Source organism: Macaca thibetana, chromosome 19 (assembly GCF_024542745.1).
Source record: "Macaca thibetana thibetana isolate TM-01 chromosome 19, ASM2454274v1, whole genome shotgun sequence".
Lineage (NCBI taxonomy): Eukaryota > Metazoa > Chordata > Mammalia > Primates > Cercopithecidae > Macaca > Macaca thibetana.
The window spans coordinates 35,407,274-35,433,572 of record NC_065596.1 but is presented as its reverse complement, the minus strand read 5'-3'; the positions used below and the strand labels follow the sequence as shown (position 1 = coordinate 35,433,572).

The following is a 26,299-nucleotide window of genomic DNA, read 5'->3' as shown; positions in this document are numbered from 1 at the left end:
GAACCTGGGAGTTGGAGGTTGCTGTGAGTCAAGATCATGTCACTGTGCTTCAGCCTGGGCAACAGAGTGAGACTCCATCTTTTTTTTTTTTTTTTTTTGGGACGGAGTCTCGCTCTGTCGCCCAGGCTGGAGTGCAGTGGCCAGATCTCAGCTCACTGCAAGCTCCGCCTCCCGGGTTCACGCCATTCTCCTGCCTCAGCCTCCCGAGTAGCTGGGACCACAGGCGCCGCCACCACGCCCGGCTAGTTTTTTGTATTTTTAGTAGAGACGGGGTTTCGCCGTGTTAGCCAGGATGGTCTCGATCTCCTGACCTTGTGATCCGCCCGTCTCGGCCTCCCAAAGTGCTGGGATTACAGGCTTGAGCCACCGCGCCGGCCGAGACTCCATCTTAAAAAAAAAAAAAAAAAAAAAAAAAAGTACTTGGCCGGGCCCAGTGGTTCATACCCTGCACTTTGGGAGGCCGAGGTAGGTGGATCACCTGAGGTCGGGAGTTCAAGACCAGCCTGGCCAACATGGTGAAACCCCATCTGTACTAAAAATACAAAAAAAAATTAGGGTGTGGTGGCACATGCCTGTGATCTCAGCTACTTGGGAGGCTGAGGCAGGAGAATCACTTGAACCCACGAGGCGGAGATTGCAGTGAGCCTTGCACCACTACACTCCAGCCTGGGCAACAGAGCAAGAATTTCTGGAAAAAAAAAAAAAAACCCTGAATTTTTCTAAGTAGATCAAATGTTCTCTCTGCAAAAAGGAAAGGCAACTATATGAGGGAGTGGATATGTTAATTAGCTTGATTGTGGTAATCATGTCACTGTATATATAACATTGCTCCATGCTGTACACAAGTAAACATTGTATATATGACTTTAAAAATACTTCAAAAATAGAGACAAGGTCTCCTTGCATTGTTGCATTGCCCAGGCTGGTTGGGAACTCCTGGGCTCACATGCTGTTCCCACTCTGTCCTAAAATTGTATAGATGTAATTATACCTCACAGCTGGGGAAAAAAGTTGCTGTTCCCTCCAAGGGTAAAGCTGTCCACCTCTATCACCACCTGGGCTTGGCAAGTCATTTTCTGTTATTTATTTTCCAGGCTGCCTCCCTCTTTTTTTTTTTTTTTTGGAGGCAGAGTCTCACTTTGTCACCCAGGCTAGAATGCAGTAGTACGATCTTGACTCACTGCAGCCTCAGCTTTTTCCGGGCTCAAGAAATCCTCCTGCCTCAGCTCCCCAAGTAGCTAGAGTAGAGATAGGTTTTGGCCTTGCTTCTCAGGCTGGTCTCCAACTCCCCAGATTCAAGGGATCCTGCTGCCTCGGCCTCCCAAAGTGTTGGGATTACAGGTGTGAGCCACCGCGCCCAGCCATTAGTTACTTACTTTTGAGACAGGGCCTCACTCTGTCACCCAGGCAAGGAGTGCAGTGGCTCTCTGCAACCTCCAAATCGCAGGCTCAGACGATTCTCCTGGGTCAGCCTCCCAAGTATCTGGGACTACAGGCATGTACCACCACCAGGCCTGGCTACGATTTTTTTTTTTTTTTTTTTTTTTTTTTTTTTTTTTTTTGAGACAGAGTTTTGCTCTTGTTGCCCAGGCTGGAGTACAATGACGCCATCTTGGCTCACTGCAACCTCCGCCTCCTGGGTTCAAGTGATTCTCCTGCCTCAGCCTCCCAAGTACCTGGGATTACAGGTTCCTGCCACTATACCTGGCTGGCTTCTATATTTTTAGTAGAGACGGGGTTTCTCCACGTGGGCCAGGCTGGTCTCAAACGTCTGACATCAGGTGATCCTGCTGCCTCCGCCTCCCAACGTGCTGGGATTACAGGCGTGAGCCACTGCACCTGGCCTTATTTATTTAATTAATTTATTTATTTAAACGGAGTTTCGCTCTTGTTGCCCAGGCTGGAGTCCAATGGCGCCATCTCGGCTCACTGCAACCTCTGCCTCCTGGGTTCAAGCGATTCTCTTGCCTCAGCCTCCCAAGTACCTGGGATTACAGGTTCCTGCCACTACGCCTCGCTGGCTTCTATATTTTTAGTAGAGAGGGGGTTTCTCCACGTGGGCCAGGCTGGTCTCAAACGGCTGACATCAGGTGATCCACCTGCCTCGGCCTCCCAAAGTGCTGGGATTCCAGGCCTGAGCCACCGCACCCGGCCAGTACAGTTATATTTACATCTGACCTCTTGCTATTTGTTTTCAATGTGTCTCATTCAGTGGAGGGCTGAAATGTTAAACAAGTGGCCCCGGGGGTTGGTGGCGAGGAAGTCTTGGTTTGTAGTGTTTGCTGATTTCTTTTTTTGTTTGTTTGAGACAGAGTTTTGTTCTTGTTGCCCAGGCTCGAGTGCAATGGTGAGATCTCAGATCATGCAGCCTCCACCTCCCAGGTTCAAGTGATTCTCCTGTCTCAGCCTCCCGAGTAGCTGGAATTACAGGCACCGGCCTCCATGCCTGGCTAATTTTTGTATTTTCAGTAGAGATGGGGTTTCACCATGTTGGTCAGGCTGGTCTGGTGCTCCTGACCTCAGGTGATCCACCCGCCTTGGCCTCCCAAAGTGCTGGGATTACAGGCGTGAGCCACTGTGCCCTGCCATGTTGCTGATTTCCGTGGCATAAACACTCCCCTTTGTACTATCAGTGTGAAATCACGACCCACAGACTTGGTATAGGTATGTGTAGGAAGCCCCCATTAGCCAGCACAGGCTGGCCCTAGCATGCCACTGACTCTTCTTTCTTTGTATTTTTTTTTTTTGGTTCGTCCTTTTTACCATGTTAGCCAGGCTGGTCTCGAACTCCTGGCCTCAGGCGATCTGCCCCCCTCGGCCTCCCAGAGTGCTGAGATTGCAGGCATGAGCCACTGTGCTGGGCCAGATTTTCCGTCTCTTAATTCAGTCTACGTAATATTTTAGCACTCCTGGTGCAGCGGGAACAGTCTCATTCTCGGCACATAGGCAGCTGTTGTTTCATTTAATGGTGGTAACTCATGAATTGTTTTTTCTTTCTTTTTTTTTTTTTTGAGAGGGAGTCTGGCTCTGTCGCCCAGGCTGGAGTGCAGTGGTGCAATCTCGGCTCACTGCAAGCTCTGCCTCCCGGGTTTCACGCCATTCTCCTGCCTCAGTCTCCTGAGTAGCTGGGACTACAGGCGCCCGCCACCACGCCTGGCTAATTTTTTTTTTTTTTTTTTTTTGAGACGGAGTCTTGCTCTGTCGCCCAAGCTGGAGTGCAGTGTCGCAATCTCGGCTCACTGCAAGCTCCGCCTCCCGGGTTCACGCCATTCTCCTGCCTCGGCCTCCCGAGTAGCTGGGACTACAGGCGCCCGCCACTGCGCCCAGCTAATTTTTTCTATTTTTAGTAGAAACGGGGTTTCACCATGGTGTCGATCTCCTGACCTTGTGATCCGCCCGCCTCGGCCTCCCAAAGTGCTGGGATTACAGGCGTGAGCCACCGCGCCCGGCTAATTTTTTTTTTTTGTGTGTATTTTTAGTAGAGATGGGGTTTCACCGTGTTAGCCAGGATGGTCTCCGTCTCCTGACCTCATGATCTGCCCGCCTCGGCCTCCCAGAGTGCTGGGATGACGGACGTGAGCCACCGCGCCCGGCCATGAACTGTTGTTTCTTTTTTCTCCCAGTTCTTCAGCCTTAACCTAAGGTCTCATACGTGGAGCACTATGACATCGCCACAGCTCGAGTGGACGCTGCAGACCCTTCTGGAGCAGCTGAACGAGGATGAATTAAAGAGTTTCAAATCCCTCTTAAGGGCTCTTCCCCTGGAAGACGTGCTGCAGAAGGCCCCATGGTCTGAGGTGGAAGAGGCTGACGGCAAGAAGCTGGCAGAAATTCTAATCCACACGTCCTCAGAAAATTGGATAAGGAGTGCAACTGTGACTGTCTTGGAAGAGATGAACCTCACAGAATTGTGTAAGATGGCAAAGTCTGAGATGCTGGGTAAGTAGAACCTGGGGTGTCCTGGTCATTTGTAACAAAGAAGGAGCCCTGGCCGGGTGCGGTGGCTCATGCCTGTAACCCTAGCGATTTGGGAAGCTGAGTGGGAGGGGGGGATCACCTGAGGTCAGGAGTTTGAGACCTGCCTGACCAACATGGTAAAACCCCGTCTCTACTAAAAATACAAAAATTAGCCAGGCGTGGCGGGGTGGTGGGTGTGTGTAATCCCTGCGATTCGGGAGGCGGAGGTTGCTGTGAGCCGAGATAGTGCCATTGCACTCCAGCCTGGGCAACGGAGTGAGACTCAAAAAAATTAGATAGATTTGTACATATACTCATGATCTTAACTTTCCTATTACCTGTTTTGCATTTTTAGCATATTTTAAGAGATGTGGTCTTGCTACATTGCCCAGGCTCTTCACAGCCATAATCACAGTACACTACAACCTCAAACGCCTTGCCTTAAGCAATCCTCCTGCCTCAGCCTGTTGAGTAGCTGGAGATACAGGTACCTGTCCTGTGCTTGGCTCAGCATTTTTTTCTTTTTCCTTCGAGACAGGATTTCAATCTGTTGCCCAGGCTGGAGTGCAGTGGTACGATCATGGTTCACTGCAGCCTCCAACTCCTGGGCTCATGCTATCATCCCATCTCAGCCTTCCAAGCTAATTTTTTTTTCTCTTTTGTAGAGATGGGGTCTTGCTATGTTGATGAGGCTGGTTTCGAACTCCTGGGCCTCTTGCCTCAGGCTCCCAAGAGGCTGAGATTACAGGTGTGAGCCACCATGTCTGGCAGCATGCTTTTAAACACTGTTTTGGAATAATTTTTTATTATTTTATGTTTTTTTGAGATGGAGTTTTGCTTTGTCGCCAGGCTGGAGTGCAGTGACGCAATCTCACTGCAACCTCCGCCTCCTCCGGAAACATTACGGAGAAACGATCTTTGGTCTGGAAGGATACCTATTGACTCTGTTCTGTGGGGGCAAAATTGCTAGGTCATATGGTAATTCTGTGTTTTTGAAGAAGCAAGTTGTTCTATTTTTAAATGCGGGAAAGATTCGAGTTTCTATTTGTCAGGAAATAACATGCTAGTTATTCTAGAGAGAAAAAAAAAACCAGACAATCTTCTAAACCAGGTACTGAATTGTGTCCAGAAAACTTTTACTGAAGCTCTAACCGCCTCCCCACCTGCCATGTGACTATGTATTTGGAGATAGGACTTCAGGAGTAAAGATGAAATGAGGTTACAAGGGTGGGGCCAATAGGACCAAAAAAAAAAAAAAAAGAATATTTGAGCCAAAGGCAGTGATGTGTTCCTGTAGTCCCAGCGACTTAGGAGTCTTGAGGTGGGAGAATTGCTTGAATCCAGGAGTTTGAATCCAGTCTAGGGAATATATCGAGACCCCATCTGTAAATATATGTGTATATATTTGACACTTTTTTTTTTTTGAGACAGAGTCTCGCTCTGTCACTCAGGCTGGAGTGCAGTGGTGAGATCTTAGCTCACTGCAACCTCCGCCTCCAGGTTCAAGTGATTCTCCTATCTCAGCCTCCCGAGTAGCTGGGATTACAGGCCTGTGCCATCATACCTGGCTAATTTTTTTTTTTTTTTTGGTATTTTTAGTAGAGATGGGGTTTTGCCACATTGGCCAGGCTGGTCTTGAGCTCCTGACCTTGTGATTTGCCCACCTCAGCCTCCCAAAGTGCTGGGATTACAGGCGTGAGCCGCCACGCCCGGCTGACACTTTATGTATAATAATGTCTGATTTACGCAGTGCAAATTACTGTGTCAGGCTTACATCTAAGTATTTTACAGAGGCCGGACAGGTGCAAGAAATAGATAACCCTCAGCTGGGAGATGCAGAAGAAGACTCAGAGTTAGCAAAGCCAGGTGGGTAAATATGGTCGTGTGGTCATGAGTGTGGTGTTTGAGAGCGTGCAAGGTGCATCACTTCCTGGTTTTCTTCATTTCTGGTTTTTTTTTTTTTTTTTTTGAGACGGAATCTTGCTCTGTCCCCCAGGCTGGCGTGCAGTGGTTCCATCTCTGCTCATTGCAACCTCCGCCTCCCGGGTTCAAGCAATTCTCTGCCTCAGCCTCTTGAGTAGCTGGGATTACAGGCGCCCGCCACTACCCCCAGCTAATGTTTTGTATTTTTGGTAGAGACGGGGTTTCACTATCTTGGCCAGGTTGGTCTTGAACTCCTGACCTCAAGTGATCCACCCACCTTGGCCTCCCGAAGTGCTGGGATTACAGGCGTGAGCCGCCACGCCCAGCTGACACTTTATGTATAATAATGTCTGATTTACGCAGTGCAAATTGCTGTGTCAGGCTTACATCTAAGTATTTTACAGAGGCCGGACAGGTGCAAGAAATAGATAACCCTCAGCTGGGAGATGCAGAAGAAGACTCAGAGTTAGAAAAGCCAGGTGGGTAAATATGGTCGTGTGGTCATGAGTGTGGTGTTTGAGAGCGTGCAAGGTGCATTACTTTTTCCTGGTTTTCTTCATTTCTGGTATTTTTTTTTTTTTTTTTTTTGAGATGGAATCTTGCTCTGTCCCCCAGGCTGGCGTGCAGTGGTTCCATCTCTGCTCATTGCAACCTCCGCCTCCCGGGTTCAAGCAATTCTCTGCCTCAGCCTCTTGAGTAGCTGGGATTACAGGCGCCCGCCACTACCCCCAGCTAATGTTTTGTATTTTTGGTAGAGACGGGGTTTCACTATCTTGGCCAGGTTGGTCTTGAACTCCTGACCTCAAGTGATCCACCCACCTCGGCCTCCCGAAGTGCTGGGATTACAGGCGTGAGCCACCGTACCCGGCCCTCATTTCTGGTACTTGGCAAAGTTATTTTCAGAAGAGTGTAATCATCAACCTCAACTGTCCTGTGGGCTGTCACTGCAGGTGAAAAGGAGGGACGGAGAAATTCAGTGCAGAAACAATCTTTGGTCTGGAAGAACACCTTTTGGCAAGGAGACATGGACAGTTTCCATGACGACGTCATTCAGAGAAACCAACGGTTCATTCCATTCTTGAATCCCAGAACACCGAGGAAGCTAACACCTTACACCGTGGTGCTGCACGGCCCCGCGGGCGTGGGGAAAACCACACTGGCCGAAAAGTGTATGCTGGACTGGACAGACTGCAACCTCAGCCCGACTGTCAGATACGCTTTCTACCTCAGCTGCAAGGAGCTCAGCCGCATGGGCCCGTGCAGTTTTGCAGAGCTGATCTCCAAAGACTGGCCTGAATTGCAGGATGACATTCCAAGCATCCTAGCCCAAGCACAGAGAATCCTGTTCGTGGTCGACGGCCTTGATGAGCTGAAAGTCCCACCTGGGGCGCTGATCCAGGACATCTGCGGGGACTGGGAGCAGCAGAAGCCGGTGCCGGTCCTCCTGGGGAGTTTGCTGAAGAGGAAGATGTTACCCAAGGCAACCCTGCTGGTCACCACGCGGCCCAGGGCCCTGAGGGACCTCCAGCTCCTGGTGCAGCAGCCCATCTACATAAGGGTGGAGGGGTTCCTGGAGGAGGACAGGAGGGCCTATTTCCTGAGACACTTTGGAGACGAGGACCAAGCCATGCGTGCCTTTGAGCTGATGAGGAGCAACGCGGCCCTGTTCCAGCTGGGCTCGGCGCCCGCGGTGTGCTGGATCGTGTGCACGACTCTGAAGCTGCAGATGGAGAAGGGGGAGGACCCGGCCCCCACCTGCCTCACCAGCACGGGGCTGTTCCTGCGCTTCCTCTGCAGCCAGTTCCCGCAGGGCGCACAGCTCCGGGGCGCGCTGCGGGCGCTGAGCCTCCTGGCCGCGCAGGGTTTGTGGGCGCAGATGTCCGTGCTCCACGGAGAGGACCTGGAAAGCGCTGGGGTGCAGGAGTCCGACCTCCGCCTGTTCCTGGACCTAGACATCCTCCGCCAGGACAGAGTCTCCAAAGGCTGCTACTCCTTCATCCACCTCAGCTTCCAGCAGTTTCTCACTGCGCTGTTCTACGCCCTGGAGAAGGAGGAGGAGGAGGACAGGGACGGCCATGCCTGGGACATTGGGGACGTGCAGAAGCTGCTTTCCGAAGAAGAAAGACTCAAGAACCCCGACCTGATCCAAGTAGGGCACTTCTTGTTCGGCCTGGCTAATGAGAAGAGAGTCAAGGAGTTGGAGGCCACTTTTGGCTGGCGGATGTCACCGGAGATCAAACAGGAATTGCTGCGATGCAAAGCCAGTCTTCATGCCGATAAGCCCTTATCCATGACAGACCTGAAGGAGGTCTTGTGCTGCCTGTACGAGTCTCAGGAGGAGGAGCTGGCGAAGGTGGTGGTGGCCCCGCTCAAGAAAATTTCTATTAACTTGACAAATACTTCTGAAATGATGCACTGTTCCTTCAGCCTGAAGCATTGTCGAGACTTGGAGAAAGTCTCACTGCAGATAGCAAAGGGGGTGTTCCTGGAGAATTACGTGGATTTCGAAGCAGACATTGAATTTGAGAGGTAAGGACTGTTTTCCCAACCCACGCTCCACTAGGAAGAGGCTGGCGTCTCCTGTGCCCTGTGGCTGACGGTCACAATTTCCCTCTGGCTGGACTTTCTTATTTTTTTATTTTTTTAATTTTTTTTATTTATTTATTTTTTTTGAGACGGAGTCTCGCTCTGTCGCCCAGGCTGGAGTGCAGTGGCGCGATCTCGGCTCACTGCAAGCTCCGCCTCCCGGGTTCCCGCCATTCTCCTGCCTCAGCCTCCCGAGTAGCTGGGACTACAGGCGCCCGCCACCGCGCCCGGCTAATTTTTTGCATTTTTAGTAGAGACGGGGTTTCACCGTGGTCTCGATCTCCTGACCTTGTGATCCGCCCGCCTCGGCCTCCCAAAGTGCTGGGATTACAGGCGTGAGCCACCGCGCCTGGCCATGGCTGGACTTTCTTCCAGTTTCACAGTTCAATACAGAGATGCGATTTGGCAATTAGGAATTGGGGCTTTTTTTTTTTTTTTTTTTTTTTGTGGACAGAGTTTTGCTCTTGTTCCCCAGGCTGGAGTGCAATGGCTCACTGCAACCTCTGCCTCCTAGGTTCAGGCGATTCTCCTGCCTCAGCCTCTCTGGTAGCTGGGACTACAGCCGCCTGCCACCACGCCCAGCTAATTTCTGTAGTTTTAGTAGAGACGGGGTTTCATCACATTGGCCAGGCTGGTCTTGAAACCCTGACCTCAGATGATCTGCCCGCCTCGGCTTCCCAAATTGCTGGAATTACAGACCTGAGCCACTGCACCCGGCCTGTCTGCACTGTTTGGTCTGCTGCACCACCTCCTTCCCCCTCACCTGTCTTCACTCACTCAGCCCGGCCAGGAATTGAGGCTTAAAAGACCGACTTTTCTTTTTTTTTTTTTTTTTTTTTTTTTTTTTTTTTTTTTTTTTTTTTTTTTTTTTTGAGACGGAGTCTCGCTCTGCCGCCCAGGCTGGAGTGCAGTGGCCTGATCTCAGCTCACTGCAAGCTCCACCTCCCGCGTTCACGCCATTCTCCTGCCTCAGCCTCCCGAGTAGCTGGGACTACAGGCGCCCGCCACCTCGCCCGGCTAGTTTTTTGTAGTTTTAGTAGAGACGGGGTTTCACTGTGTTCACCAGGATGGTCTCGATCTCCTGACCTCGTGATCCACCCGTCTCGGCCTCCCAAAGTGCTGGGATTACAGGCTTGAGCCACCGCGCCCGGCGGTAAGACCGACTTTTAAGTGTTTAGTTTTCAGGTGGGAATGGTGCTGAATATCCCCAAACACTTGAGCCGTTTCATATATAACAATGGCAGGGAGGGAATTTTTTTTTTTTTTTGAGACGGAGTCTTGCTCTGTCACCCAGGCTGGAGTGCAGTGGCTCAATCTCTGCTCACTGCAAGCTCTCTCGCGAGTAGCTGGGACTACAGGCGCCCGCCACCACGCCCGGCTAATTTTCTTGTATTTTTAGTAGAGACAGGGTTTCACTGTGTTAGCCAGGATGGTCTCGATCTCCTGACCTTGTGATCTGCCCGCCTCGGCCTCCCAAAGTGCTGGGAGGCCAAGGAGGGTGTGAGCCACCACACCTGGCTATTTTTTTGTAAAACTTAAGATCTATACTCCTAGCAAAGTATGTGATTCAATATTGCTTACTATAGACACTGTTTTAGGTTGGTGCAAAAGTAATTGTGGTTTTTGCCATTGAAGTGTGGTTTGCAGACCCCCGTCCCCCGACGCAGGTACTAGGCATAGGAGACGAACGTGTGTTCTCCCGCAGGTGCACCTACGTAACGCTTCCCAGCTGGGCTCAGCAGGATCTTCGCTCTCTTCGCCTCTGGACGGATTTCTGCTCTCTCTTCAGCTCAAACAGCAATCTGAAGTTTCTAGAAGTGAAACAAAGCTTCCTGAGCGACTCTTCTGTGCGGATTCTTTGTGACCACATAACCCGTAGCACCTGCCATCTGCAGAAAGTGGAGTAAGCAGAAACTCATCTTGCAGGGGAGACCCTGAACCATGACTCAGCTTCTTTTTTTTTTTTTTTTTTTTTTTTTTTTTGAGACGGAGTCTCGCTGTGTCGCCCAGGCTGGAGTGCAGTGGCCGGATCTCAGCTCACTGCAAGCTCTGCCTCCCGGGTTTTTACGCCATTCTCTTGCCTCAGCCTCCCGAGTAGCCGGGACTACAGGCGCCCGCCACCTCGCCCGGCTAGTTTTTTGTATTTTTTAGTAGAGACGGGGTTTCACCTTGTTAGCCAGGATGGTCTCGAACTCCTGACCTCGTGATCCGCCCGTCTCGGCCTCCCAAAGTGCTGGGATTACAGGCTTGAGCCACCGCGCCCGGCCGACTCAGCTTCTTGCACTTTTTTTTTTTTTTTAAATTTAGAAATGTGGCCGGGCGCGGTGGCTCAAGCCTGTAATCCCAGCACTTTGGGAGGCCGAGGCGGGTGGATCACGAGGTCAGGAGATCGAGACTATCCTGGCTAACATGGTGAAACTCCGTCTCTACTAAAAATACAAAAAACTAGCCGGGCGTGGTGGCGGCGCCTGTAGTCTCAGCTACTTGGGAGGCTGAGGCGGGAGAATGGCGTGACCCCGGGAGGCGGAGCTTGCAGTGAGCCGAGATCACGCCACTGCACTCCAGCCTGGGAGACACAGCGAGACTCCGTCTCAAAAAAAAAAAAGAAAAAAAAAATTTAGAAATGTGTTGTTTCATCTCCATGGATTTGGGGATTTTCCAGCTATGTTTTTTTCTTTTCTTTTCTTTCTTTCTTTTTTTCTTTTCTTTTTTTTTTTTTGAGACAGAATTTCACTCTGTCACCCACGCTGGAGTGCAGTGGTGCAATCTTGTGTTTTCAGTAGAGGTGGAATTTCTCCATGTTGGCCAGGCTGGTCTCAAACTTCTGACCTAAGGTGATGCACCCGCCTTGGCCTTCAAAAGTGCTGGGATTACAGGCATGAACCACCATGCCTGGCCCAGCTATCTTTTTTTTTTTGGTTTGTTACCAAAGCAAACCAAAAAGTAGGTACAAGTGCAGGTTAGTTACACAGGTAAACGTGTGTCATGGGAGTTTGTTGTACAGATTTTATCACCCGGGTATTGAGCCTAGTATCCATTAGTTGTTTATCCTGATCCTCTGCTGCTTGAGTGTTTTTTTCTTTAGACGGAGTTGTGCTGTGTCGCCCAGGCTGGAGTATAGTGGCGTGATCTCGGCTCACTGCAACCTCCACCTCCTGGGTTCCCGCCATTCTCCTGCTTCAGTCTCCTGAGTAGCTGGGACTACAAGTACCCACCATAATACCCAGCTAATTTTTTGTATTTTTAGTAGAGACGGGGCTTCACCATGTTGGTCAGGCTGGCCTTGAACTCCTGACCTCAGGTGACCTGCCTGTCTCGGCCCCCGCTAATTTTTGTATTTTTGTTGTTGAGATGGAGTCTTGCTTTGTCGCCCAGGCTGGAGTGCAGTGGCGCAATCTCGGCTCGCTGGAACCTCCGCCTCCCAGGTTCATGCCATTCTCCTGCCTCAGCCTCCCGAGTAGCTGGGACTACAGGCGCCCGTCACCACTCCCAGCTAATTTTTTGTATTTTTAGTAGAGACGGGGTTTCACTGTGTTAGCCAGGATGGTCTCGATCTCCCGACCTCATGATCCGCCCGCCTCGGCCTCCCAAAGTGCTGGGATTGCAGACGTGAGCCACTGCGCTCGGCCTTTTTGTATTTTTGTAGAGTTGGGGTTTCACTATGTTGCCCAGACTGGTCTCAAACTCCTGACCTCAAGTGATTCTCTTGCCTCAGACTCCCAAAGTGCTGGGATTACAGACGTGAGCCACTGCGCCTGGCCTTCATTTTTGTATTTTTTGTAGAGCTGGGGTTTCACCATGTTGCCCAGGCTGGTCTCGAACTCCTGACCTCGGGTGATCCTCCTGCCTCAGCCTCCCAAAGTGCTGGGATTACAGACACGAGCCGCCGTGCCTGGCCAAGAACTTCTAACAGTTTCTAAATGTGGAACAGCTTTTCGTTTATACATGTCTCTACACAATGTGAGGATTATTCGCTCAAAGTGGAATCTCTTCTGCTTTTCCCTAGGATTAAAAATGTCACCCCTGACACTGCTTACCGGGACTTCTGTCTTGCTTTCATTGGGAAGAGGACCCTCACACACCTGACCCTGGAGGGGCACATCGAGTGGGAACGCACGATGCTGCTGCTGCTGTGTGATCTGCTCAGAAATCACAAATGCAACCTGCAGTACCTGAGGTGGGTCTCACGGTCTCCGCTCTCCCCAGTACCCAGAGTCCACTGCCCCGCGTTGCCGGGGGATCTAGGGAAAAGGGTAACCACTTTGGATGCCGTCCCAGACGGGGAATGTATTCCTCAAACAGGCCTGTGTGGGGAGTCAGCCTCTCCTCTTTACCCCGCCAGCTTGGCTTCTGCGTCGCCTAACCAGCTCTCGATGCAAAGAAACCCCCCGAATTCTGTGCTGTGTTCCGGCTCTAGGGACGTGCTATTCCTGACTGCAGCTTGCCTACATGTTGGGATGGAGAGCAGCGGCCCCCAGCCTTTTGTGCAATGGGGGCCGATTTTGTGCAAGAGAATTATTCCATAGACAGAGGTTTGGGGTAGTTTTGGGATGAAACTGTTCAATCTCAGATCATCGGGCACTGAAGCTGATTGTTGGTGCCTGAGCCCTATGCAGTGCTATGATCCCAGCACTTTGGGAGTCTGAGGTGAATGGCTCATCAATCTCAGATCATCAGGAGTTAGGTACTCATATGGAGCATGCAACCTTCTCTGCACTTCTATGAGAATCTTGTTTTTTTTTTTTTTTTTTTTTTTTTTTGGGGGGACAGAGTTTTACTCTTGTTGCCAAGGCTGGAGTGCAGTGTTGCGATCTCGGCTCACAGCAACCTATGCCTCCTGGGTTTCAAGCGATTCTCCTGCCTCAGCCTCCCGAGTAGCTGGGATTACAGGCATGCACCACCATGCCCAACAAATGTTTGTATTTTTAGTAGAGACGGGGTTTCACCACGTTGGCCAGGCTGGTCTTGAACTTCTGACCTCAAGTGATCCACCTGCCTCGGCCGGATTCCCAAAGTGCTAGGATTGCAGGCATGAGCCACTGCACCTGGCCAGGATAAAATTTTTATTTTGAGTATTAAGCATCAATTTGCCCCTTCTAGTCCCAGCTACACTGGAGGCTGAGGTTGGGAGGATCATTTGAGCCCAGGAGACAGAGGTTGTGGTGAGCTGTGATCATGCCACTGCACTCCAGCTTGGGCAACAGAGCGAGATCCTGTCTCAAAAAAATTTTTTTTGCTCCCTACAAAATCATCCACACAGGCCATTTTGGTGAAACATTGCACAGAATTGTATTACAGTCTCTTGGAGATGTGGCTGGATGTTACTCTAATGGCCATGGGGATACTTGAAAGAGCAGAGGAAAGATTAGATCTCTCCAATAATTCAGGCCAGGGTTGGAGACATGAGTAGAATGAGATAAACCAAAGACGTACGTTTTGGGAAGTGAAGCAGAAGAAGCTGATCTGAGCCGGGCGTGGTGGCTCACACCTGTAATCCCAGCACTTTGAGAGGCCGAGGTGGGTGGATTACCTGAGGTCGGGAGTTCAAGACCAGCATGGTCAACATGGTGAAATCCCATCTCTACTAAAAATACAAAAATTGGCGTGTGCCTGTAATCCCAGCTGCTTGGGAGGCTGAGGCAGGAGAATTGCTTGAACCCGGGAGGTGGAGGCTGCAGTGAGGTGAGATCACGCCATTGCACTCCAGCCTGGTTGACAGAGTGAAACTGTCCCCCCTAAAAAAAAAAAAGCTGATAGGTTATACTCTGTCCTCCCAGAAGAATGACTTTTCCCACGCTTTTCACAGGTTGGGAGGTCACTGTGCCACCTCGGAGCAGTGGGTTGATTTCTTCTATGTCCTCAAAGCCAACCAGTCCCTGAGGCACCTGCACCTCTCAGCCAGTGTGCTCCTGGACGAGGGTGCCAAGTTGCTGTACAAGACCATGACACACCCAAAACACTTCCTACAGATGTTGTCGTAAGTCTCCTCTTCCCACGGGCAGCTCCGGTTTAGCTCTGGGGCCATAGAAGAGAAAGGGTAACACCTGACTTGCTGGGCCACCCACATGGCACCTCTCGCTGACATAAACACCTGCTTCAGGCTGGGCATGGTGGCTCTGCCTGTAATCTCAGCACTTTGGGAGGCTGAGGTGGGCGGATCATCTGAGTTCAGGAGTTCGAGACCAACCTGGCTAACATGGTGAAACCCCATCTCTACTAAAAAATACAAAAAATTAGCCAGGTGCGGTGGCGGGCGCCTGTAGTCCCAGCTACTCGGGAGACTAAGGCAGGAGAATGGTGTGAACCCAGGAGGCAGAGCTTGGCAGTGAGCCGAGATAGCGCCAATGTACTCCAGCCTGGGCGACAGAGCGAGACTCCGTCTCAAAACAAAACAAAACAACAAAAAAAACCAGCCAGACGTGATGGTGCACATCTGTAATCCCAGCTACTCAGGAGGCTGAGCCAGGAGAATTGCCTGAACTGGGAGGTGGAAGTTGCAGTGAGTTGAGATTGTGCCATTGCACTCCAGCCTAGGTGACAGAGCAAGAGACTCCATCTCAAAAACAAACAACACCTGTGTCCTGTGACGGCTCCAGGTGGACCGCTACATCTTGGCCTTCTCGCATTTCTGGTCTTTCGTGGCCGTGATGACTTGCACAGGACAGAAGGCAGGGGATGAGGCCGGGCGTGGTGGCTCAAACCTGTAATCCCAGCACTTGGGGAGGCCGAGGCGGGCGGATCACAAGGTCAGGAGATCGAGACCACAGTGAAACCCCATCTCTACTAAAAATACAAAAAATTAGCCGGGCGCGGTGGCGGGCGCCTGTAGTCCTAGCTACTCAGGAGGCTGAGGCAGGAGAATGGCGTGAACCCAGGAGGCGGAGCTTGCAGTGAGCCGAGATCGCGCCACTGCACTCCAGCCTGGGCAACAGCGTGAGACTCTGTCTCAAAAAAAAAAAAAAAAAAAAAAGCAGGGGATGAACAGGGAGGGCTGAAGCTGAGGACCCTAGCATGTGGACATCGCCAAGCAGGTTGGAGTTGTGGAAATGTTCTCATCCTTTTACCATTTGTTTCATACTTTTGCAGGTTAGAAAACTGTCGTCTTACAGAAGCCAGCTGCAAGGACCTTGCTGCTGTCTTGGTTGTCAGCCAGCAGCTGACACACCTGTGCTTGGCCAAGAACCCCATCGGGGATACAGGGGTGAAGTTTCTGTGTGAGGGCTTGAGTTACCCTGAGTGTAAACTGCAGGCCTTGGTGTAAGTCTCTGCTGGCTCTGTGTGTGTGTGTGTGTGTGTGTGTGTGTGTGCGCGCACGTGTGCATGCGAGTGAATTCCAGCAGGAGAGAGAAGAAAGTACTGGTTAATTCATTTCAAATGTAACTTTTAAGAACTTGATAAGAATTAAAGAATAGGCAGAGGCCAGGCACGGTGGCTCACGCCTGTAATCCCAGCACTTTGGGAGGCCGAGGCAGGTGGATCACGAGGTCAGGAGATCAAGACCATCCTGGCTAACATGGTGAAACCCCGTATCCACTAAAAATACCAAAAATTAGCCGGGCATGGTGGTGGGTGCCTGTAGTCCCAGCTACTTGGGAGGCTGAGACAGGAGAATGGCATAAACCCGGAAGGCGGAGGTTGCAGCAAGCCAAGATCTCAGCACTGCACTCCAGCCTGGGTGACAGAGCGAGACTCTGTCTCAAAAACAACAAAAACAGGCAGATACAGGTAGAAGCATGCTAATATTTGCATGTCTGCAGAACCTCTTCCTGCTACGAAGGAAGATTTGAGATGGGCAATTGGTTCTTGGATCTGATGCTTTGTGTGTGTTCTTTCAAATTCATATGACATAGCACTGCCTGCTATTGGAGGTTGATTAAGTTACATGGTAGGGCCAGTGACACCTTTTGTAAAATTTTTATTTCCATAGGTTATTGGGGAACAGGTGGTGAATGGCGGACAAATCACCTAGGGTTCGAGACCAACCCGGCCAACATGGTGAAAACCTGTCTCTACTAAAAAATACAAAAATTAACCAGGCTTGGTGGTGCGTGCCTGTAGTACCAGCTACTCAAAAGGCTGAGGTAGGAGAATCGCTTGAATCCGGAGGCAGAGCCTGCAGTGAGCTGAGATCGCGCCACCGCACTCCAACCTGGGCAACAGAGCGAGACTCCGTCTCAAGAAAAAAATAAAAAAAAACTCAACCAAAAAACCTTATTTATAAAAACATAGGTGGCAGGTTGGAATTGACCCATGAATTGTTGTTGGCTGAATCTTGTTACATGGGTAGAAGCCCGGCCTGAGTTATCTGTTCACATTAAGATCGTGGTTAGAACAATATTCAAGAGATTGCGTAGTGTCGAAGAACTATTCCTGTTCAGAAATTCTAGCTAGTGTTCATTTCTGAGATTTTTTTTTTTTTGGCATGGAGTCTCACTCTGTCACCCAGGCTGGAATGCAGTGGTGCGATCTTGGCTCACTGCAACCTCTGGTTCCTGGGTTCAAGTAATTCTCCTACCCTCAGCCTCCTGAGTAGCTAGGATTACAGGCGTGCACCACCACACCCGGCTAATTTTTGTGTATATGTATATGTGTGTCTCTGTGTGTGTGTGCGTGTGTGTGTGTGTGTGTGTGTATGTGTATATATATATATATATATATATTTTTTTTTTTGAGACAGAGTTTCACTCTTGTTGCCCAGGCTGGAGTGCAATGGCGCAATCTCTGCTTACCGCAACCTTCGTCTCCCAAGTTCAAGTGATTCACCTGCCTCAGACCCCCGAGGAGCTGGGATTACAGGCATGGGCCACCACACCCAGCTAATTTTGTATTTTTAGTGGAGACGGAATTTCTCCATGTCGGTCAGGCTGGTCTCGAACTCCCGACCTCAGGTGATCTGCCTGTCTCAGCCTCCCAAAGTGCTGGGATTACAGGCTTGAGCCACTGTGTCTGGACCAATGTTTGTATTTTTGTATTTTTTTTTTTTTAAGTAGAAATGGGATTTCACCATGTTGGCCAGGCTGGTCTTGAACTCCTGACCTCAAGTGATCTACCCGTCTCGGCCTCCCACTGCTGGGATTATAGGCATGAGCCACTGCACTGGGCCATTTGCATGCTTTTTATGTACAAGCCCACCTGCAAGTAGACAGCTCAAGGTGGAAGGTATACAGTGCTGGAAATAACTACGTCACAGGGCATTAGCCAGACGGTAACAGGCTTCTCTTCCTTTGATTATCCTGCAGGTTACAGCAATGCAGCATAACCAAGCGTGGCTGTAGATATCTCTCAGAGGCACTCCAAGAAGCTTGCAGCCTCACAAACCTGGACTTGAGTCTCAACCAGATAGCTCGTGGATTGTGGATTCTCTGTCAGGCGTTAGAGAATCCAAACTGTAACCTAAAACACCTACGGTAGGCAATTTCCTTTTTCTTTTTTCTTTCTTTTTTTTTTTTTTTGAGACAGGGTCTTGCTCCGTCCCCCAGGCTGGAGTGCAGTGGTGTGATCACAGCTCACTGCGGCTTCAGTCTTCCAGGCTTGATCGGTCCTCCCACCTCAGCCTCCTGAGTAACTGGGACTACAGGCATGTATTACCATGGCCAGCTAACTTTTTTCTGTAGAGATGAGGTCTTGTCATCTTTTCCAGGCTGGTTTTGAACTCGGAGACTCAAGGAATCCTCCCACTTCGGCCTCCCAACGTGCTAGGATTACAGGCATGAGCCATCACGCCCGGCCTCGTTTTTAAAGTTTTTCAAAATCTGGAAATCCTTAATTTCTGTTTTATTTATTTATTTATTTTTTGACACAGAGTCTCGCTGTGTCGCCCAGGCTGGAGTGCAATGGCATGATCTTGGCTCACTGCAACCTCCACGTCCCAGGTTCAAGTGATTCTCCTGCCTCAGCCTCCTGGGTAGCTGGGACTACAGATGCCCGCCACCACGCCCAGCTAATTTTTTGTATTTTTAGTAGAGATGGGGTTTCACTGTGTTAGCCAGGATGGTCTGGATCTCCTGACCTCATGATCCGCCTGTCTTGGCCTCCCAAAGTGCTGGGATTACAGGCGTGAGCCACCACGCCCGGTCAATTTCTATGTTTTCAGTATCTCAGACTGTATCACTTTGGATCCAGTTTTAAGATCAAACCCCTCCAGAAACTGAATATAGGTGGGTGGGCACTTCCAAAGTCATGTAGAGGGCCTGGAGAAGTGAAATAGGTGAGAATGGCCCCCAGTGACCTGGACTTCAGGAACATGGCTGCTTCTGCTGGGATCCAGTAATCAGGAAGCCGTGAGCCTGCCCCAGCTCATAAACCAGGGAACTGGAGATGGGATACCACCCCAGGAAATGCAAAGCCTCCACAAATGGAACAGTGAGCTGTTTATCACTTCTCTCTCCGAAGCTTGTCAGTTGTATCCTTGGATGCACCATATTTTCCAACTAGAATCTGCAATCCTAATGAGAAGAGAATCTGCATCATGTCATTATTACTTAGCTTTGCTGTAGAGACAAAAAAAACACGAGAACACAGGGTACTTTTTTTCTTCTTTGAGACGAAGTCTCACTCTGTCACCCAGACTGGAGTGCAGTGGTGCCATCTTGGCTCACTGCAACCTCAGCCTCCAAGGTTCAAGCGATTCTCCTGCCTCAGCTAAGTAGCTAGGATTACAGGGGTGCACCACCATGCCCAGCTAATTTTTGTATTTTTAGTAGAGACCAGGTTTCACCATGTTGGCCGGGCTGGTCTCCAACTCCTGACCTCAAGTGATTCCCCCTGCCTCAGCCTCCCAAAGTACTGGGATTACAGGCATGAGCCACTGTTCCTGTCCTCCTGAAGTTTCTTAACCCATCACCCTGAGGAACATTTCAAGCTGCAAGCCAGACCGTGACACCTTACTATTTCCAAAGACTCAAAAGCTCAGTGCAAATAAAGTAGTGGATCACCTGGTGGCTTGTGCCTGTAATCCTAGATTCTCCGGAGGCTGGGGCAGGAGAATCATTTGAACCTGGGAGGCGGAAGTTGCAGTGAGCTGAGATCACGTCATTGCACTCCAGCCTGGGCAACAAGAGCGAAACTGTCTTAAAAAAAAAAATCTAAGGCTTTTACAGTGGCCTACAGGGCCTTATGGTCTCGTCTTATCAGTTATGAGCCAAAATCATTCTACTTTCTTACTAGCTCAGTATTTTATTGACAAGATTCCTTCCCTCAATTAGCAAGCTGGTTCACGATCTAACATCCTTCAGTTTTTTCCCTCATATCACTTTCCCAGAGAGAACTTAAATGACTGGCATAAATCTAGCCAGTGCCTCTCTGGTTGACTTACCTCTACCCTGTTTATTTTAATACCATCATCCATTGTCTGCAATAGAACACATCCGGATGTCTGCTGTCTGCTGTCACTAAAATAAACTCTGAGGATTTCTTCATCTCACTCCTCTCTGCATTTCCTCAGTACTGGATTCCCAGCACAAATGTTCCTTTTTTTTTTTTTTTTTTTTGAGACCGAGTCTCACTCTTCCACCCAAGCTGCAGTGCAGTGGTGATATGTCGGCTCACTACAACCTCTGCCTCCTGGGTTCAAGCAATTCTCCTGCCTCAGCCTCTCGAGTAGTTGGAATGACAGGTGGCAACACCATACCTGGCTAATTTTTGTGTTTTCGTTTTATGTATTTATTTATGAGATGGAGTTTCACTCTGTTGCCCAGGCTGGAGTGCAGTGGCACGATCTTGGCTCACTGCAACCTCTGCCTCCCAGGCTCCAGTGATTCTTGTGCCTCACCTTCCCAAGTAGCTGGCATTAAAGGCACTCACCACCATGTGTGGCTAATTTTTTGTAGAGATGGGGTTTCACCATGTTGGCCTGGCTGGTCTCAAACTCCTGAACTCAGGTGATCCACCTTCCTTAGCCTCCCAAGGTGCTGGGATTACAGGTGCCTGCCTCCACACCCTGCCTCATCTTTGCATTTTTAATAGAGATGGGGTTTGACCATGTTGGCAAGGCTGGTTTCGAGCTCCTGGCCTCAAGTGATCCACCTGCCTTGGCCTCTTGAAGTGTTGGGATTACAGACATGAGCCATGGCATCTGGCCACTACCTGCTCAGTGAATGCACGGGTTTCCATGTTCTTCTTCAACAGCCTCTGGAGCTGCTCCCTCATGCCTTTCTATTGTCAGCATCTTGGATCTGCTCTCATCAGCAATCAGAAGCTTGAAACTCTGGACCTGGGCCAGAATCATTTGTGGAAGAGTGGGATAATTCAGCTCTTTAGGGTTCTAAGACAAAGAACTGGATCCTTGAAGACACTCAGGTATGGCTTTTTTTTTTTTTGACATGGAGTCTTGCTCTGTCACCCAGGCCGGAGTGCAGTGGCGCGATCTTGGCTCACTGCAACCTCCGCCTCCCAAGTTCAAGCAATTCTCCTGCCTCAGCCTCCTGAGTAGCTGGGCCTACAGGCACGCCAGCATGTCCAGCTAATATTTGTATTTTTTTCTTTTTTTTTTTTTTTTTTTGAGACGGAGTTTCGCTCTTGTAGCCCAGGCTGGAGTGCAGTGGTGCGATCTCGGCTCACTGCAAGCTCCGCTCCCTGGGTTCAAGTGATTTTCCTGCCTCAGCCTCCTGAGTAGCTGGGATTACAGTCGCTTGCCACCACGCCCGACTAATTTTTGTACTTTTAGTAGAGACAGGGTTTCACCATATTGGCCAGGCTGGTCTTGAGCTCCTGACCTCAGGTGATCTGCCTGCCTTGGCCTTCCAAAGTGCTGGAGTTACAGGCATGAGCCACTGCACCTGGCCAATTTTTGTAGTTTTCAGTAGAAACAGGGTTTCACTATGTTGGTCAGGTTGGTCTCAAACTCCCAACCTCAGGTGATCCACCCGCCTCAGCCCCTCAAAGTGCTGGGATTACAGGTGTGACCCACCACACCCAGCCCTGGGATGGCTGTTTCACATGGTGAATTTCCCATGCAGAGAAGAGCGGTTTTTTGGGAGTGGGTGCACTCTTTGTAGGAATCAACTTAAGGCATCTTTCTATAGCACACTCCTAGCTTAGGAGATAATTTAAAAATTAGATACTTCTGTAAAATGCTCTGTGAATTGAATATTGTCCAACATTCCCCCCAAACACTTAGTACTTGGCATACTGACAGTTTAAATCATCCTGGAGTACAGACTGGAAGCTTGAGTGTATGTGTGTGCATGAGCGTACACACGCACACACACCCCCCTCATCGCTACATCCAAAAATAGGTAGTTCCCAGAGTTGTCCTGGGTCTTAGCTTTTCAGAAGATCATCCTACAGATGTTCCCTTAATTGTGAACCATGTATATCTTTTCAATGACTTTTTTTTGTTTTTTTTTTTGAGACGGAGTCTCGCTCTGTCGCCCAGGCTGGAGTGCAGTGGCACCATCTCAGCTCACTGCAAGCTCCGCCTCCCGGGTTCACGCCATTCTCCTGCCTCAGCCTCCTGAGTAGCTGGGACTACAGGCGCCGCCACCTCACCCGGATAGTTTTTTGTATTTTTCAGTAGAGATGGGGTTTCACCGGGTTAGCCAGGATGGTCTCGATCTCCTGACCTCGTGATCCGCCCATCTCGGCCTCCCAAAGTGCTGGGATTACAGGCTTGAGCCACCGTATCAATGACTTATTTTGACATAATCTACCTCAGTTTCTTCTTGCCTTTTTCTTTTTCCCTTTCCCCTTTCCCTTTTCCCTTTTCTTTCCTTTCCTTTTCTTGAGACAATGTTTTGCTCTGCTGTACTATGTAGCTATGTTGCCAAGGCTGTTCTCAAACTCCTGGCTTGAGAACAGCCTTGGCAGCGATCCTCCTGTCTTGGCCTCACAAAGCACTAGGATTATAGGCGTGAGCCACTGTGCACAGCCCACTTGTCTTGTTCAAGAGTTTAGTTGTAGAGATGATACACATTTAAACTGCTTAACGATGTCTAGTGTTCCATTATTGGAATGCTAAGCATGTGGGAGTTATTTATATCCTGCTCAAGGTCATTGCCAAGGTACGATTTTTCACACATGTCTGCAGTTCAAATAATTGTAACCTCTGGCATAAATGGGTTAAGATTTTAGGGGTATATCATGAAAGTTAGCTATACAGTGTCACGCTTCTCTTGCTAGTGGGACCATGGTCTGTAATGCCACCAAGGACTATTGGTGACACATCTCTAACCCTGTGGTCTCTTGTGTCATATGTTTTGGATGTTATTTCTGTTCTCATTCCTCAGTTCCTCCTCTGGGAGGCCAAGGTGGGAGGATCGTTTGAGGCCAGGAGTTTGAGACCAGCCTGGGCAACATAGCAAGCCAGTGCCTCTACAATGACCACCCCTCATGTTCACATGCACAGGGTTGCATGCTGCTATCATGTTAGAGCCACGTTTGCTATGATTAACCCTGGGGTTCACTCTGGCATTCTCTTAGTTCTACTGAAGGTTTGATTTGCCACTAGTTTTTATTTATCTATTTGGAGAAGGAGTCTTTTTCTTGTTTGTTGGTTTGAGACAGAGTCTCGCTCTGTTGCCCAGGCTGGAGTGCAGTGGTGCAATTTTAGCTCACTGCAACCTCTGCCTCCCGGGTTCAAGCAATTCTCCTGCCTCAGCCTCCTGAGTAGCTGGGATTACAGGCGCGTGCCAGCGTGCCCGGCTAATTTTTGTATTTATTTTATTTTACTTTTTTGAGACGGAGTTTCACTCTTGTTGCCCAGGCTGCAGGGCAATGGTGCGATCTCTGCTCACTGCAACCTCAGCCTCCCAGGTTCAAGCTATTCTTCTGCCTCAGCCTCCTGAGTAGCTGGGATTGTGAGCATGGGCCACCATGCCTGGCTAATTTTTTTGTATTGTTAGTAGAGATGGTGTTTCTCCATGTTGGTCAGGCTGGACTTGAACTCCCAATCTCAGGTGATCTGCCTGCCTTGACCTCCCAAAGTGCTGGGATTACAGGCGTGAGCCATCATGCTTGGCCAGTTTTTGTATTTTTAGTAGAGATAGGGTTTTGCCATGTTGGCCAGGCTGTTCTCAAACTCCTGACCTCGTGATCTGCCTGTCTTGACCTCCCAAAGTGCTGGGATTACAGGCGTGAGCCACGACGGCCGGCCAAGGAGACAGAGTCTTGCTCTGTCACCCGGGTTGCAGCACAGTGGCACGATATTGGCTCACTGCAACGTCCACCTCCCAGGTTCAAAGTGATTCTCGTGTCTCAGCCTCCTGAGTAGCTGGTATTTCAGGTGTCTGCCACCACGACCAGCTAATTTTTGTATTTTTAGTAGAGACGGGTTTTCACTATGTTGGCCAGGCTGGTCTCGAACTCCTGACCTCAGGTGATCTGCCCGCCTCAGTCTCCCAAAAGTGCTGGGATTATAGGCATGAGCCACCATGCCCCGGCCTGATTATCTAGTTTTCAAATTTATTTTTTTAAAGACATGTTTTACTGTGTTACCCAGGCTGGAGTGCAGTAGGGCAATCTCTATCTTGTTGCAACCTCCGCCTCCTGGGCTCAAGTGATCCTCCTCCCTCAGCCTCCCGAGTAGCTAGGACTATAGGCATGCATCACCATTCCTGCCTAACTTTTTGTATTTTTGGTAGAGACAGGGTTTTGCTGTGTTGCCCAGGCTGGTCTTGAACTGCTGAGCTCAAGCAATCTGCCAGCCTTGGCCTCCCAAAGTGCTGGGACTACAGGTGTGAGACACCGTGCCTGGCCATAATCTTTTTTCTTAGACTTACAAGGATCCCCATTGTGTGGGTCTAAATTTCTTTTTAGAAAATGTTTCTGGCTGGGTGCTGTGGCTCACATCTGTAATCCCATGGCTTTGGGAGGCCGAGGTGGACGGATCACTCGAGGCCAGAAGTTCGAGACCAGCCTGGCTAACATGTCGAAACGCCGTCTCTACTGTAAATGCAAAACTTAGCCAAGCGTGATGGTGCACACCTGTAATCCCCGTTACTCAGGAGGCTAAGGCATGAGAGTCGCTTGAACCTGGGACCTGGAGGTTGCGGAGAGCCAAGATGGCACCACTGCACCCCAGCCTGGGCAACAGAGCAGAGCCAGAACCTGTCCCCCCAAAAATCCCAAAAACGTTTCCTGCTTTGAGTGTTTGAAGACAGATGTTCAGGCATCCTGGGTAGTTGAGAATGAATTTCTTGGGACAATGAAACTACAGGCGCCCTGGGAACATTTGTGTTCTCTGATCCCTGCAGGTTGAAGACCTATGAAACTAATTTGGAAATCAAGAAGCTGTTGGAGGAAGTGAAAGAAAAGAATCCTAAGCTGACAATTGATTGCAATGCTTCCGGGGCAACGGCACCTGCGTGCTGTGACTTTTTTTGCTGAGCAGCCTGGGATCGCTCTACGAATTACACAGGAAGCGGGAATCTGGTCTCCAAGATATTTTGTGAATGAAGGTCAGAGGGTCACGTGTTAACACTAGAGTCTGTGTCAAGATGTCAAATTTGACACTGGTTTTCTCACTGTTTGTGGGAGATTCTGCACAAGTCACACACCCCCTTCACATCACACTACGCACCTTCTCACAGGGATAATAAAGTGAGCACTCTCGTTGCAGCTGCGTTTGTTGACATGCTCAAGGGTAAACCTGCCATAAACATGCTACTCTGTGCTTAGTCTAGGAAGAAGTATTGCTGAGAAGTTCAGGGACGATTCTGTTGATTCTTCTATTTCTCTTTTTTTTTTTTTTTTTTTTGAGACGGAGTCTTGCTCCGTCACACAGGCTGGAGTGCAGTGGCCGGATCTCGGCTCACTGCAAGCTCCGCCTTCTGGGTCCACGCCATTCTCCTGCCTCAGCCTCCCGAGTAGCTGGGACTACAGGCGCCCACCACCTCGCCCGGCTAGTTTTTTTGTATTTTTTTTTTAGTAGAGACGGAGTTTCACCGTGTTAGCCAGGATGGTCTCGATCTCCTGACCTCGTGATCCGCCCGTCTCGGCCTCCCAAAGTGCTGGGATTACAGGCTTGAGCCACCGCGCCCGGCCTGATTCTTCTATTTCTTTTTTTCTCTAACTCAGGCACCCCTTGGTCTAGTTTACTAACTGTCTGGTTGCATCTATGTGATCAGTGTGTCTTTGTGACTTATTTGATCATATCCTAACCCACGCGTTGACAAACGGGCCAGATAGTTAATATGCTTGGCACCGTGGGCCCCGTGGTCTCTCATCAGCTCTCAGCTGTGCCTTTGTACACGGAAGCAGTGCAGATGATCCGTGCCAAGGGCCTGGCTCACACCTGCGGAGGCTTCCCAGAAACAGCTTGAGGGCCACGGGCAGCCAACCCTGTTCTAATCCATCCTGTTACCCACGAAACAAGCTTCCAGGCACTGTTGCCTTTAATTCAGAAGATGGCCTTGCCTCACACTGGCTCTGCCTGGCTCCTACGGGCCGGCTCCTACTTTCTGTGTGTGTGTGTGTGTGTCTTTCTGTTTCTCTGTATCTCTTTTTGTCTCTCTCTCTCTGTGTCTCTATCGCTGTTTCTGTGTGTGTGTCTGTCTCTTTGTGTGTGTCTGTGCGTCTGTCTCTGGGCGTTTCTGTATCTCTGTCTCTGTATGTGTCTCTCTGGCTGTCTCTTTCTTTTTTTTCTTTTTTTTGAGACGGAGTTTCTCTCTGTTCCCCAGGCTGGAGTGCAATGGCGTGATCTCGGCTCACTGCAACCTCCGCCTCCTGGGTTCAAGAGATTCTCCTGCCTCAGCCTCCCGAGTAGCTGGAATTACAGGCATGTGCCACCATGCCCGGCTAATTTTTTGTACTCTTTCTAGAGGGTTTCACAACGTTGGGCAGGCTGTTCTCGAACTCCTGACCTCAGGTGATCCACCCGCCTCGGCCTCCCAGAGCG

The 26,299-nt window shown here is 49.9% G+C and overlaps 1 protein-coding gene across 3 annotated transcripts; it reads left to right on the top strand.

Annotated features, from left to right (window-relative positions):
- Nucleotides 1–3,629: 3,629 nt before the first annotated feature.
- Nucleotides 3,630–25,014, top strand: NLRP7 (NLR family pyrin domain containing 7). Of its 3 annotated transcripts, XM_050771671.1 has the most exons (11): nt 3,630–3,939; nt 5,749–5,823; nt 6,285–6,359; nt 6,831–8,409; nt 10,172–10,369; nt 12,473–12,643; nt 14,273–14,443; nt 15,553–15,723; nt 17,706–17,873; nt 20,593–20,763; nt 24,657–25,014. In XM_050771671.1, the coding sequence occupies exons 1-11, from the start codon at nt 3,663–3,665 to the stop codon at nt 24,787–24,789; spliced, it is 3,189 nt and encodes a 1,062-aa protein (XP_050627628.1). In that variant the 5' UTR covers nt 3,630–3,662; the 3' UTR covers nt 24,790–25,014. The 3 variants fall into 3 exon arrangements, with proteins under 3 accessions (XP_050627628.1, XP_050627629.1, XP_050627630.1); XM_050771672.1 differs by lacking the exon at nt 5,749–5,823 and having other exon boundaries at nt 3,633–3,939; XM_050771673.1 differs by lacking the exon at nt 20,593–20,763 and having other exon boundaries at nt 3,633–3,939.
- Nucleotides 25,015–26,299: the final 1,285 nt, after the last annotated feature.

Bases quoted from the DNA above. Each gene is read 5' to 3' on its own strand.
- NLRP7 (XM_050771671.1), top strand. From the start codon at position 3,663: ATGACATCGCCACAGCTCGAGTGGACGCTGCAGACCCTTCTGGAGCAG. The intron at 10,370-12,472 runs GTAAGCAGAAAC...GCTTTTCCCTAG, and splicing joins TGCCATCTGCAGAAAGTGGA to GATTAAAAATGTCACCCCTG. The intron at 12,644-14,272 runs GTGGGTCTCACG...CGCTTTTCACAG, and splicing joins TGCAACCTGCAGTACCTGAG to GTTGGGAGGTCACTGTGCCA.